Here is a 14,822-nt window from a genome sequence, read left to right on the forward strand (position 1 = left end):
TCTCAGGTTGGGAGTATATTTACAATTGTTAGATCTTCTTGATGGATAGACCCCTTAATTATGGTATAATGCCTTTCTTCATCACTTGTTACAGTCTTTGTTTTAAGATCTAGTTTTGGGACACCTGAGTGGCTTAGCGGTTGACTGTCTCCCTTTGGCTTGGGGCATGATCCCGGGGTCCTGGAATCGAGTCCCACATCGGACTTCCTGCATGGAGCCTGCTTCTCCCTCTGCCTATGTCTCTGCCTCTCTTTCTCTCTGTGTGTCTCGAATGAATGAATGAATGAATGAATGAATGAAATAAAAAAATTTTTTTAAAAAAAGATCTAGTTTGTCCAATAAAAGTATGGCTATTTCACCTTTGTTTTGACATCCATTAGCATGATAGATGGTTCTCCATCTCTTCACTTTCCATCTGCAGGTATCTTCAGGTCTAAAATGAATCTCTTCTAGGCAGCATATAGATGGATCTTGATTACTTTTATCCCTTCTGACACTCTATGTCTTTTGATTGGAGCATCTAGTCTATTTACATTCAGATTGATTATTGAAAGATATGAATTTCATGCCAGTATGTTACCTGTAGAGTTGGTGTTTCTGGTGTTGTTCTCTAGTTCTTTCTAGTCTTTGTTGCTTTTGGTATTTTGTTTGTGTGTTCTGTAAATTTGACTGTGATATGCCTTGGCAAGCATCTACCATCTTGCTAGCTGCTTTTTTTCCATTTGTCTTTTGTTTCTTGTTACCTCTTCTGTTTAATTAGACATTTTTTTATGATTCCATTTAATCTCCTCTATTATTTTTGCTACTTTTTCTAAAACCTACTTAATGGTCACCTTAGGTTTTGCACTATGCATGTTTAAATAATTCAAATACACTAAGAATAACACTTTACCTGTTGTATATAAGGACTTAACATTATATTCTCAAGTCTTCCCTCCCATTCCTGTATAGTTGTTATATATTTTATTATTACATATGCTGTAAACACTTAAATACCTTGTTAATTTGTTATAGCTTTGTTAATGCTTTAAACTATTGTGGAGGCACGAGTGGCTCAGTCAGTTGAGCGTCCTACTCTTGATTTTGGCTCAGGTCATGGTCTTTGGGTTGTGAGGTTGAACCCCGTGTCAGGCTCTGTGCTCAGCAGGAGATGCTCTCTCTTTCTCCCTATCCCTTCCCCTGGTCATGCATCTCTCTCGCAGAAAAAAAAACTTTTTAAAAAAGTTATTTTTAATGGGATAAAGAGGTACAAACTTCCACTTATAAAGTAAGTAAGTCACAGAGATGAAAAGCAGTACAGCATAGGGAATATATTCAATAATATTGTAATTACTTTGTAAGGTGACAGATGGTAACACACTTATTTTGGTGAGCATTTTATAATGTATATAATTGTTGAATCACTATTTTGTAGACCTGAAGCTAGTAAAATACTGTACGTCAACTATACTTCAATGAAAATAAAAATCTGAAAAACTTAGTTATTTTTAGAACAATTACAAATAAGATAAATATAGATTATATTTTACTGGAGGTTTTAGAGCAGAGTAATGTCATGGTCACTTTAAAATGTAACTGAGTAAGGGGGAAGCAGAGAGACCACCTGGGAGGCTATAGCTGTAATCTAATTGAGAAATGATAGTGACTTATTCCAAGGTCATGTTAGATAACATAGAAGAGGGTGTTAGGACATCCAGGAACTTTTTTTTTTTTTACTTTAAAATCTCAGTTTTTCATGACAGCTCAAATATTTAAATTTTTTTAAATTTAAATTCAATTTAGTTAACATATAGTGTATTATTAGTTTCAGGGGTAGAGTTTAGTAATTCATCTATTGCATATAACCCCCAGTGCTCATTACATCACATGCCCTCCTTAATGCCCATCACCCAGTTACCTCACCCCCTCATCTCCCACTTCCAGCAACCCTGTTTGTTCCCTGTAGTTAAGAGTCTTATGGTTTGCCTCCCTTTCTGTTTTTATCTTATTTTTCCTTTCCTTCTCCTATATTCATCTGTTTTGTTTCTTAAATTCCACATATGAGTGAAATCATATGGAATTTGTCTTTCTCTGAGTTATTTCATTTAGCATAATACCCCCTAGTTCTATCCACATTGTTGCAAATGGCAATATTTCACTTGTTTTGATGGCTGAGTAATACTCCATTTTGTGTGTATATATATCCATTCATCTGTTGATGGACATCTGAATTCTTTCTATATTTTGGCTATTGTGGACTTTGCTGCTATAAACATTGGGATGCATGTGCCCCAAAGTTACTGCAAACTATTTGATAAGGTGTTCACATTAAAATACTTTTTAAAAAGGTAACCAGTGATCTTTATTGACCTCATAGTTCAGCTTGAAATAATCACAGTAATTGTCAGCATCATCAGACAAGTAGGACTGCTTTAAAAGTACATTGTCAGCATTGTAGGGCTTTTTTTTTTTAATTTAGGATTATCCACACATATTAGTCAAAACTTATGCACCTGTCCACCTTTTTTGTTGGTGTGTCTTTGTTGGTAAATTATTAGGTCACTTAGTGGAAGTTCATCATATTCTATTTAAATTATATCAACCAAGCTGGGGTGTCTGGCTGGCTCAGTCAGTACAACATGTGACTCTTCAGCTCAGGGTCCTGAGTTCAAGTTCCACATTGAGTGCAGGGCTTACTTTAAAAAATATATAAAAAGATAACTGTCAGCCAAGTTACATGCCCGGGTAATTTCAGCAAAATTGTGTTCCTGAATTCTAGATTATGTTCTCTTTATAGAATACAGGAACTTTCAGTAATAAATGTTTGACTTTTAAAAATGTATCTACTCTGGGACACCTGGGTGGCTTAGCAGTTGAGTGTCTGCCTTTGGCTCAGGGTGTGATCCTGGTCTGGGAATTGAGTCCCACATTGGACTCCCTGCAAGGAGTCTGCTTCTCCCTCTGCCTTTGTCTCTGCCACTCTCTCTGTGTCTCTCATGAGCAAATAAATAAAATTTTTTAAAGAATAAAAAAATAAAAATAAAAAAATTAAAAATGTATCTACTCTATTTCTTTGTGGTGACCTGAATAAAAGCATGCTCTGTTCTGTCTTAATTCAAACTTTCCGCTCTGAAAAACTGGAAACCCTACTTTTAATTAACTTTTTCTTTTTAATTCAATATCTGTTTAAAATGCTTTTAAAAAACTCTTTTTTGCAAATTTCCAAATGTATTATGTCTACTTAAAAGTAGAGTACACTGGGCAGCCTGGGTGGCTCAGCGGTTTAGCACCGCCTTCAGCCCAGGGCGCGATCCTGGAGCCCCGGGCTCAAGTCCCACGTTGGGGTCCGTGCATGGAGCCTGCTTCTCCCTCTGCCTGTGTCTCTGCCTCTCTCTCTCTGTCTCTGTCTCTGTCTGTCCCTCATGAATAAATAAATAAGATCTTAAAGAAAAAGTAGAGTACACTGTTCCTATGTGTATTTATCCCTCAGTTTTATCAACTTTTTGCCATACTTCAAAAGTAATCTATAATCTCCTTTTTACTGAAATATTTTAATCGAATTTTGATATGTGCTGTTATTTCATCCCTAAATATTTCAGTGTGTATCTTAAAACCAAATTAAAAACGGGTGTTTTCTTAAGTAACCACAATATCGCATTGATCATGATTAACAATTCCTTAATATCATCTAATACCCAGTCCACACTCAAATTTTCCCCAAATCTAAAAACATTCTTTCTGTATTTTCAAAGTTAATTTGATCCAGATCAAAAATTGGTCCACTCACTGTATGTGATTGTTTTGTTATCTTATATTTCTCTTAACCAAAAACAGGTGTCTCCGCCTCTCCCCCCCACCCCACCTTTTTGTTGCAAGCCTTTCTCTTGTAAAATAGCAAAAAACAAAAAACCTGGTCCATTGTCCTGTTGTATGATTGGGTTTGTTTCATTCGTTTCTCTAGAGTTCTTATAGATCAGAAGTTAGAGCAAAGAAAGCCTTCTTAAACTGAAATTTGGTTACTTTTTTGGCAAGAATATTTCACAAGTGGTACTATTTTCTGTAGTATTAAATGAGAAGTCACATAATACTTGATTGTTGAACTTTTAGTTGATTGATCAGTAGGTTCAGGTGATGGCAGCCTTAGCTTTTCATAGTAGTTTCCTGTCAACCTGCTCTGGGATGCTTTTAAAACCATTGATGATTATTGCCTGGATCCAATTATTTTATCAGGAGTTGCAAAATGATTGTTTTCTAAGCATGTCGCTACCCCTGCATATATTAATGGATGTTAACAGAACTTCTCCGTATATACCAAAGCTGTTTGGTTAACTTGAAATATGCTTCATATCAGAAAAGCAGAATAGGGGATCCCTGGGTGGCTCAGCAGTTTAGCACCTGACATTGGTTCAGGGCGTGATCCTGGAGTCCTGGGATCGAGTCCCACATCAGGCTCCCTGCATGGAGCCTGCTTCTCCCTCTGCCTGTGTCTCTGCCTCTCTTTCTCTGTGTGTGTGTGTGTGTGTGTGTGTGTGTGTGTCTCATGAATAAATAAATAAATAAAATCTTTTTAAAAAACAGAAAAAAGCAGAATAAAGGGGAAAGAATTAAGCATCAATTTTCAGAGTAATGAACTGGTGCACTAGCAACCTACAGGGGTGTCCAGTGAATTTTGTTTCTCTCTTCTAAATATCATATTGAGTTCATGACTTTTTATATATTCAATATGTTTTAATAAATTGCAGTCATTATTCCTTCTGGTATCAATGTCTCATCTTTGGCCATTGGGAGCACCTTCAGTCTAGCTTCTGTGTCCTTTTGGTACTACTGTATTGGCCTTTGATAGCCTCATTGCTTTTTAGCTCAACAAGATATTCCAGGTTAATCTGATCTATTTTTTGCCCTAGACAGAAAATCTGTATTTTGCTAAGAAAATGTACCCAGTTATCTTTTCTTTATATAGCACCTTTCTTGATCTATACACTGTGATGCTGAAAAACTCATACTTTGTTCTCCACATCTAATTGTACAGTTTACGGTTATATATCAGGCCTTTTCTGTATTTGTTGTTTGTATTAAATCACAAGCCCTCATTTCTTTTGGTGTCCAGTATAGTGTGATCTCCCTTGTTCTTGCATCTTGTCCTATGGCACATGCCTGCATTCACCTTAGTATTTCATTGCTTAGTACTTCTTAGTCTCTGTTGCTCCATATTTGTTTAATCGGTTTATGTCTTTTTTCAAAAAATTTATAATTTTCTAGAGATTAGGATATACCCATTACTTTAGAAGTTAAAAACCAAATCTATAAAAAAAACCCCAAATACTAAGGAATATACTGATAACTGAATAAACATTAATTGAATTGAAGGACATATTTTGCTTGGCTAGCTTATGGCCACATTTGCCAACAATTTGACACCAGTAGTGCCAATGCTGTACTTAAACTCAAGCCAAACTTAATCATAAATCTTTACACCAGAAATTAAAGTACAGGTGGTTTAAAAGTATTCAAATTAATGCATGGGAGAGGAGGCACAAATATTCTCTTCAGAGAATAAAAACTTAGCCTTTGGTTCTAGAATGTAGTTTTAAGGCACACTCAAGAAAACTACTTTCAGATGGTCATTACTTCTGATGCCTGGCTTCAATTCCTACTTGGCTTAGTTTCATTATTGGTGGCCCAGAACTTGGCTGATAAGTAGGAGAATTGGAAACAAGACTGGCTGCCTGGCAAAACCTACTTGTGGTAACTTGAATTGCTTTTGATCTTATTTGTCATCTTATCAACTATTTTTGGTACTGCTAAATGAATGGACTTTTTATGGTTTTTATAGAAGAATGGAAACCAGAAAAATCAGACTATTTACAACACTTAAAAATGTGACTGTAGTTCTGTAATAACACTGAAGCTACCCATCCTATGATGAGACTGTGTTAATTTGTTTTATGATTACAGTTGGAAGAAGTAGCTGAAGTGATGTGTCCCATCTGTCTACTTTCTTCTTCTTTTTCTCTTACCTCCCAAGGAAGAGGCTGGAGATTCTTTAGAATGCAAAGAATAAAAAGATAAATTTTAAAATAGATTTGGTGGCCTCTGGGTGGCTCAGTCTATTAAACATCTGACTCTTGATTTCAGCTCAGGTCATGATCTCCGGGTTGTGAAATCGAGCCCCACATCATGCTCTGCACTGGCTGTGAAGCCTGCTTAATATTTTCCGTCTCCCTCTGCCCCTCTCCCATGCTTTAGATAGATAGATAGATAGATAGATAGATAGATAGATAGATAGATAGATAGATGATTGGATTCATGGTCAGACAACATTTCTTGGGTTTGCTTATAGGTCCTGTTATTGCCTTGGAGTTTAACGGAGATGGAGCTGTAGAAGGATGCCAACTTATTGTCAGTGAGATATTCAATGGGACCAAGGTACAAGATTTTATTGATTATTTCTCTTTCATCAGACCTTTCATGTCATTTCCTTTTCCTTACAATCAAATAGTACTTTTATTCTTGTTGTTCCTTGGAATAATAAAAAACTCAGCAGATCATGATTTTTTAGAATCTATGATAAATAATTGGGGGGCTAAGCTTTGTTTTTTCCTTGCCAAATTAAAATTTTAATTCCTTAAAACTTTACAAAATAAGAATCTACTAATTGAAAAACCTTCAATAATACATGTTTCTAAAGTAAAAAATCTCATTAAATGTCCAAGTTCTTCCATTTTTGAAAACTAGTAATATGTTGGAAAATGTTATATAAGATTGTATACTTTAGACAGATGATCCTATTGCCCACTGTTCATTTTTATTTGCTTCAGTAATGCTTCATTGGACATTGAATTTGAGAACTCCTGGGTGGCTCAGTTGGTTGAGCATCTGACTCTTGATTTCAGCACAGGTCTTCATCTCACAGTGGTCGATTCGAGCACCACATTGGGCTGTGTGCTGGGCATAGAGCCTATTAAAAAAAATTGAGCTGTATCTAGAAATCATTACATATTACATGTAGGTAGTTTCTAGATAATGCTGATGAGATTGGTGTATCTAAGAATTTCAGACTTTTTTTTTTTTAATTTTTATTTATTTATGATAGTCACACACACAGAGAGAGAGGCAGAGACACAGGCAGAGGGAGAAGCAGGCTCCGTGCATCGGGAGCCTGACGTGGGATTCGATCCCGGGTCTCCAGGATCGCGCCCCGGGCCAAAGGCAGGCGCCAAACCGCTGCGCCACCCAGGGATCCCAAGAATTTCAGACTTAAATAGCTTTATATAACTTAGAAACCAAACATGAGTACTAAATGAGTGTGTATATATATATATATATATATATATATACACACACATATATATATAATAATTTTTTGATAAATATCTGAGATGAAATTTTTGGTTTTGTCTGACTTGGCTTATGGTTTCTTAAATTTGCATAAAGTACTTTGTCTTTTGTGTCATTTTATCATTTCAACAGTACTAAGGGGAGTACTAAATATAACTAGATTGAATAGAAAAGGAAGCAGAGAGAAGATGGTTATATGATTTGGAGATTTTAGATCTGAATGAGTCAAAGATTATCTAATCCAGTGTTCTCATTTTACAGATGTAGAAAGTTAGCCCAGAGAGGTTTATTGAATGAATTGTTAGCATCATACAGCTAGTTTATGATAAAGCTAGAGTAGAGCCTGGGTCTCGTCTAATTCTTAGATGACATTTGTAAAAATGATTTTTGAAGGGTTCTACTGAGTACTGCCTTACTGATGTTTAGCAAATAGTTCATTTAAAATTAGTCATATATCTTTAGCAACTTTAAAAATGACAATATCAAGTTTTGCCTATTGAGGTTATTAGGAAGTAGAAGAAACTAAGAGTTCTTTAAATAAACCTCTCTATTCAGTAGATTTCATAATATTGACTCTTGTATATTTAAAAAAAAACAGTAAAATTCCAAGTGTGATAAAGTACAACTAAAGTATTATGAAAGCAAAGACCTTAAGTGGTTTTAAAAGAGCTCAATTTACATTATAGCTACTGAAACTATATTGTATGGATTCTACAGAATACTGATTAAGTATTATATAAATGGTACTTGAATTTCTTTTGATAGCAAGCTTGTGACTGTTCTGTAGACAACATGCGCTTTGGAATTTGGGGATTACTGGTATTTATTTTTTGCTTCTTTTATATTTAAATAGATGTTTGTATCAGAAAGCAAGGAGACAGCATCTGGAGATGTAGACAGCTTCTACAACTTTGCTGACATACAGATGGGAATATGAAGTGCAATGTGGAACCAAGGACTTGGTATTAAGCCCTTTTTAATTTGTGTATTAACAATGGTTTTTACTAATGATAAAACTGTTAATGTTTATTTCTTAGTAAACTGTTGAATACTGCATCATTTACTTCAGGTTCAAAAATAGTTTGTTTTGGGGCACCTGGCTGGCTCAGTTGGTAGAGCATGCGTTTTGATCTTAGGGTCATGAGTTCAAGACCCGTGTTGGGCATGGAGCCTACTTAAAAAAAAAGTTCATTTTAAATTTAGTACTTTTAATCAGCTTTAAAACTGTTTAACCTGCTTCAATAAGGCTGTGGTTTTCTTTCCTTGCTTATGATACCATTATTAGAACATAGAAGTGGCTAGCAGTTCATGATTTTAATCCTCATTAAATATTCTTTCAAATCTCTAAGAATTTAAACTTTTCTCAGTGCTCCATATATTGAGAATGCATTCCATTGCTTCTTTTCTTTTTTAATTTAGAGAGATCTGTTAGTAGTTGATCAATTAGAATGAACCTCTGTACATTTTTTTCATGTATACATAGCCAGTTAAATAATTGCTTCCTAGTTGCATAATGTGGCAAATGAGATTTTGTACACGGAATTGATATAAGACTGTAAATTGATTTTTTTAATTAATAGGAATTTGATAACCATTTTGCAATTAACTCTACTAACTGATGTTGGTATAGCTGTTTAAAGACTACTTTGTGAGTAGTATGATTATTTGAATAAATTCCACACCATGTAGTTTTTTAATACAACTGCTAAAATGACACTTCTGCTTCCTGGTAAGAAAATACTAAAATCTAAAAGCATAGAAGCCTGATGAGCACTGGCAGGTTTCAGAAAGGTGAAATCACCAGCTCTTAGGAGTTAGCAGGAGAATTAAAACCTTGTGACATTTAGGTATGAAGTGCTTAGGCATGATGATAAGCTATGCAGATTTTTTGTAAAAAAAAAAATCTAGATAAATTTGATTTTCATTAGATATACCATTAATCAAGTAATAATGTTAAAGTATGATGAAATTGCTTTTGGCTGCTTTAAAGCATTATTTCCCAAATCAACTTGACTATAATAATTTACCAGAAGGCAGGGGAGAGTTACTTGTTTAAAAATCCACATCCTTGAACCCAGTACCCAAATACACTGATTCAGTCACCAGAGGAAAGCCGTTTGTGAGGAGTTTGTTGTAACCTAAAGTAATCATTTCAGAAGATGTGGATAGGGCAATCTGGAGAGAAGGTCTGGACCTGCCATGTACATCATGTAATAACAGCTAATAGGAAATTAGCTTTCAGAGGTCTATTTTTAAAAGAAACCTTAAATTTAAATCTATTTTGGTAAAACCAAGACTGAAAATAGCCACTTATAAAAATCCCTCTTATGGTTGTTACTAAAAGGATATTTTCGTGTGTAAACTGCTTTTGGATATTTTCAAATTAATTTATAATTACTACATTGTGTTGATGTTCAGAAATAATACATTCAAATACTTTTCATTTTAAATTAATGAGTAAAATTGACTACCTACCCTGTGTCTGGCCTTGTGCAAACCATTAGCATTGTATCATTTCAGTCTTTTCTAAGAGCATTCTATATTACATAATAAACCTCCTCTAAATCAAAATGATTTCATGAGATGCAAATAAAAACTGGTGACAGGTTTAACATAATTTTGATCATAATTTACAAATAAGCTTTGCAATTAGTAGTCAGAGGGCATTAATTTTTTCCATGGTTAAGCTAAATTAAACATATTCCTTCTGATTGTGATTACATTATTAAACCCCATTATTCATATTTTTTGTTTTTCAAAAATATAATACAATGTTACACAAAGCTGTAAACTGAGTTCTTGATTTTATCTATGGTACTTAAGCAAAAAACTCAGGAATATAACATATAAGGGAGATGTTAATTTTTAAATACTCACTAAATTTAGTATCTATTAACCAAAGCCTAAAATTTCACATTCTTCAGTTGGCTAAGAGCTTTTACCCAAGCTTAATTTGTCTTTAGGGACAGTCATTTGGCTTCTGAATGTTTAAAAAGATTTTTAAAAATAAGTAGTACTATGGTTGTTTCTGTAGTTCCAAACTTTGATAGTAATTATACTGCATTTCATTTTTTAATAGCTTTTGAATTCATGAACATTTATTAGCAATGAAATATTAGTAATTTTATTGTTATACATGTTTAAACATTATATTAGCTTATTTCCCCTGTGTTATTAGTACTGCTTTTTGCTTCTGTATATTTCTGTCTAGCTTTTGTATGTAATTTATATCTAGTGTTTATAAAATGTGATTTGTAATAAATGTTGTTAAAATGAAAATGGCTGGGGTGCCTGGCTGGCTCAGTTGGTAGAGCATGCGACTACTGATCTCAGGGTCGTGAGTTTAGGCCCCACATTGGGGGATAGAGTTTACTTTAAAAAAATTAAATGAAAATGGCTTAACACTAATTTTTGAGGTCCACTGTATAACATACATCTTCTCATACATGTGCCAAGATTTGATCATGGCACAAATTTTTCTTAACTTAAATTCAGTTGGCCAACATATAGTACATACTATAGTTTCAGATGTAGTGTTCAATAATTTATCAGTTGCATATAACACCCAGTGCTCATCATGGCACAAATTTCTTAATGATAGAAGTATAATAGAATGGTCTAATCTCTGTCTTAATGTTAGAACTGTGTGCCATGTGTGTGCACGCGCACATGTGTACACAAAGCACTCTAGAGAAATGCAAAGGAAATAGAAAACTTGTTTTAATCTAAGGAATAATGCTTCCTTTGTTAAAAGATACATTTTATTATGGTTGAATACTTACTAAGATTATGCATTTCTCTCTTTCATGTTTAAGAAAATAATGAACCATGATATAATTTCTTTCAGGTTTATACAAATGGACCTTATTTTTAAATTACTACCAAATTTACCAGCCATCTGTACCCAACCTCTCCCTCTCCTAGCCCATAAATCAGAAGTACTAAAAATGTAGATTGGTTAGTTTTTTAAATAAAATCTGAAATACTGAAACTACAAATTGGTTAGTTTTTAAATGACATTCTTTATTATTTTTTTCTATGTATGAAGCTTTTTGTACATTTAGAGCATGGGGGGGAAATAGAAATGTACAAGACAATAGAAAAATTACTTCTTATTTATTGGGTAATTCTTGCTGTGCTGAGTTTAAATTTTATTTTTCTCATTTAAAAAGGACATATTTAATTTTGTTCTCTATATAGAGAAATGATATTGTAATTAGGGCATAATTACTCCTTCAAAGTCCATTCTAGAAAGTATTTTATCCTTTAAAAGCCTAACACTAAAAATTTGAATTTTAGTAATGAAACCACCCCCCTTTTGTGTGTGTGTGTGTGTGTGTGTGTGTGTGTGTGTGTGTGTGTGTGTGTGAAAATGGAGTAATACACTGTTGACTTGGTTTTCTTTTTTGGTAGATAGTGTTGGAGGGAATCAGCAATCAGTCCTACATCAGAGGGAAAGCAGGAAGCCTTTAAACTACATCTTTCTCTTTTGACATTTTGGCTTTTAATGGCAAACTCCTGCAAGATGTTCCAAAAAGCAGTCTCTTCCTTTTTTAATGTTTAGGGGCTTTCCTGGTGAGGGTGGGTTCTCATCTATAAATAGATAATGAGAGAACAGGAGCACAGGTCAGCAAGAGCCCTGGCATTGTCACCTGGGCTCTGATCCTCCCAGTGGGGCCTGCCTTCCCCCATTTCAGTTTAATCTGGTCTACTCGCAGTTGTACTAATGAAAAGTAACTGGCATATATGACAACTACCTAAATGATGTTTATAAAGTATACCTTGAAAATAAAATATATTTTATGAATGCTAAGTATTCTTAAAGTGAGTATGGTGTTCTTTTTGAGGAGTTCAACTGGGTAGCCATACACCCATCTACAAACAGGCAACTGAATGGAGAAAACAAGTATACGAGGCTATTAAGACTTTAGTGCTGTTTTCTGATGATTGATATACTTCCATTTGTCAAATGTAGGTCAGTTTGTTAAGCTCATTAATAAAATCTTTTATAAGTGTCCCTGCATGTATGCACATAACCCCAACTGGCCTCTGCCAGAGACCCCCTGAGTGCCATCCTTAGTCCCCAGTTCCACACCCACAAAATCAAAGAAATTAGCATGAACCAGGAGCAACTCACCCAACTGTAGGCACAAGTGTGCATTGGTGGAGAATCAATTGCTCGCCAAAAGAAGATGGTTCATTAGAACAGCTGAAGCAGATGGTTAAAATAAACAACTTCAGCTCTCCTTAAAGAAGTTAGGAGTAAACACTATTGTACTGAAGAAATGAGTATGTATACAAGTCCTAAAATTCAGCCATCGCCAGCAGCAAACACTTTCACCATTATGGGACATGCTGAGACAAAGCAGCTGACAGAAATGCTGCCCAGCATCTTAAACCAGCGTGATGCCAACAGTCTGACTGGTTTAAGAAGACTGGCTGAAGCTCTACCCAAGTACTCTGTGCACAGAAAAGCACCACTTGCTCCTGGAGAGAATGATGATAATCAATTTCCAGATCTTGTGGAGAATGTCAAGGAGGCTTCCAAGAACCAAGCAAACCAAATTGAGTCAACTTCTGAAGATAGGAAAGAAGTTACTGGGAGCTGCTTTTTTATATTATGATTATATGACTATGCTATTTTATATTATTTATAATATAAATTGGCTTGGCTTTTTAAAATTTTGTTCATGGATCTGATAAAATCGAGATCTCTAGTATTTTTAAGCCCAAGCCCCTTGAACACACCGCCACTCTTTTCAGTTTTTGCTTATACTCAATTCATTCTTTTTGCAGCTGATTGAGCTGAAGAAGCCTGGAAATAAAGTTTAAAAGGTTAATAAAGCTGCCTAGTAAAATAAATAAGTAGTCACTCAGACCCTTTGTCCTATTTCACCTGAGCTTCCAAACATCATATATTAGGCGATTTTAAAGTTTATCTCAGGACACGTGGGGGCTCAGCAGTTGAGCATCTGCCTTTCACTCAGGGCGTGATCCCAGGGTCCTGGGATCGAGTCCCACATTGGGCTCCCCACGAGGAGCCTGCTTCTCCCTCTGTCTCTCTCTGTATCTCTCATGAATAAATAAATAAAATCTTTTAAAAAATAAAGTTTATCTCAGTAGAATCATGTGGTTTTAGTACTTTGAAGGGGCTGGACATTTTTTTCAGTCCCCCATCTTGCAGATGAGAAAATCGAGGGTCGGAGTGTTTCCTCACTGAACTACAGCATAAGTCCCTTGACTTTCCCCTAGGATTACTGGGAGAACAAGACTCAGCTCACCCATCTTCTGCTGTATGAAGCCGTTTCTAACTCTCAGGTGCATTTTCTCCTTGGCTGCTCACATGGTACTCTGTATAGATGTCCAAGGGCTTATAACACCTTATACTATTTCTTTATCCATGCTTTCCTTGCTATTAAAAGTGTGATCTGTGGACCAGCCACATCAGCATTACCTAGAGCTCATTAGAATCTCAAGCCCCACTCCAGATCTGTTGAATAAGCTTCTACATTTTAACAAGGTGTTTGGGCGGATTCATACACACAGTAAAGTTTGAGAAGCCGTGTCCTCGACCATTAGTTCCTTGAGCACTAGGATCGCGGCTTAGAAATCTTTGTATTCCTAGAGAGCAGTTTAGGGTCCAATCATATCAATATTTAATAAATTTTTATAATCAAATGTCACAATCCAGTGCTTCATTCGTTCTACTCTTCTTGATTCGCTTTGGAATAAAATACATTCTACAGTATTTACTTTTCCCCCACTGTTCTGTTTTGAAAGAATAACCATGGTCTCTGCCCACTCAGACTCCTTGGGAGCTTTAAGAGCATCAGTGGTATTCACCGGAAACAGATAAGAGCACAACAATTTCTGACTGAAATTTTCTTCTGACATGTTTTTGTATTCAAGTTTGTTTTATTCAATTAGGAAACATGTTGCATAAAGCCAGTGTGGTGATTTGTTGATGCCAGGGCTGAGTTAAAATAAAAAAGCTGTTAGCTGCTTGCTTTGGATTTATGGGGAAAGTTAGTCACTTAGTCTCTTCTCAGATTTGTTACCCTCCCTCTTTATGTCTTGACATCTTCCCACTTCTAGTGTTCAGGGATGAGCTTGGCCATGATCAACAAACCATCTGCAAGATTGTCCAGGGAAGTGTTCGGTGTTGCTCCAAATTCAGGGGGGAGTATGGTGGTGATAATGATTAATTGTTTCCTGGAACAAAGGCTTAATCATAAGTGTAAAATTTGAAAGCAAAGTAAAACCCTAAATTCACACTCTCCCCTTCATTTACTTTAAGTGGTTTTTCTTTCTGTTTCCTCAGTAGAAATCTATCAGTGTCTTCATATGAGACTTAATTTTAATTTCTTATGCAGAAGGTATTTCTTTGCATTAAGTCGGTATAGACCAGGATTCAGGTGGTATATGATCACTCCCTTCCTATTACTGTTCTAAAGGTAATCTAACACAGAAAAGAGAAAGATATGCATAAATGTGATGCTCAGGTT

The 14,822-nt window shown here is 35.3% G+C and overlaps 1 protein-coding gene across 1 annotated transcript in view; it reads left to right on the forward strand.

The window, feature by feature from the left end:
• RP2 (RP2 activator of ARL3 GTPase) overlaps window positions 1-11,315 on the forward strand; it is a 52,187-nt gene extending 40,872 nt beyond the window's left edge. The window contains exons 4-5 of the mRNA XM_025982493.2: window positions 6,320-6,405; window positions 8,171-11,315. Coding sequence (XP_025838278.1) covers window positions 6,320-6,405; window positions 8,171-8,254 — 170 coding nt within the window. The 3' untranslated portion in view covers window positions 8,255-11,315. The remainder of the gene's footprint in view (window positions 1-6,319; window positions 6,406-8,170) is intronic.
• Window positions 11,316-14,822: the final 3,507 nt, after the last annotated feature.

The sequence above is a fragment of the Vulpes vulpes genome, chromosome X (assembly GCF_048418805.1).
Source record: "Vulpes vulpes isolate BD-2025 chromosome X, VulVul3, whole genome shotgun sequence".
Lineage (NCBI taxonomy): Eukaryota > Metazoa > Chordata > Mammalia > Carnivora > Canidae > Vulpes > Vulpes vulpes.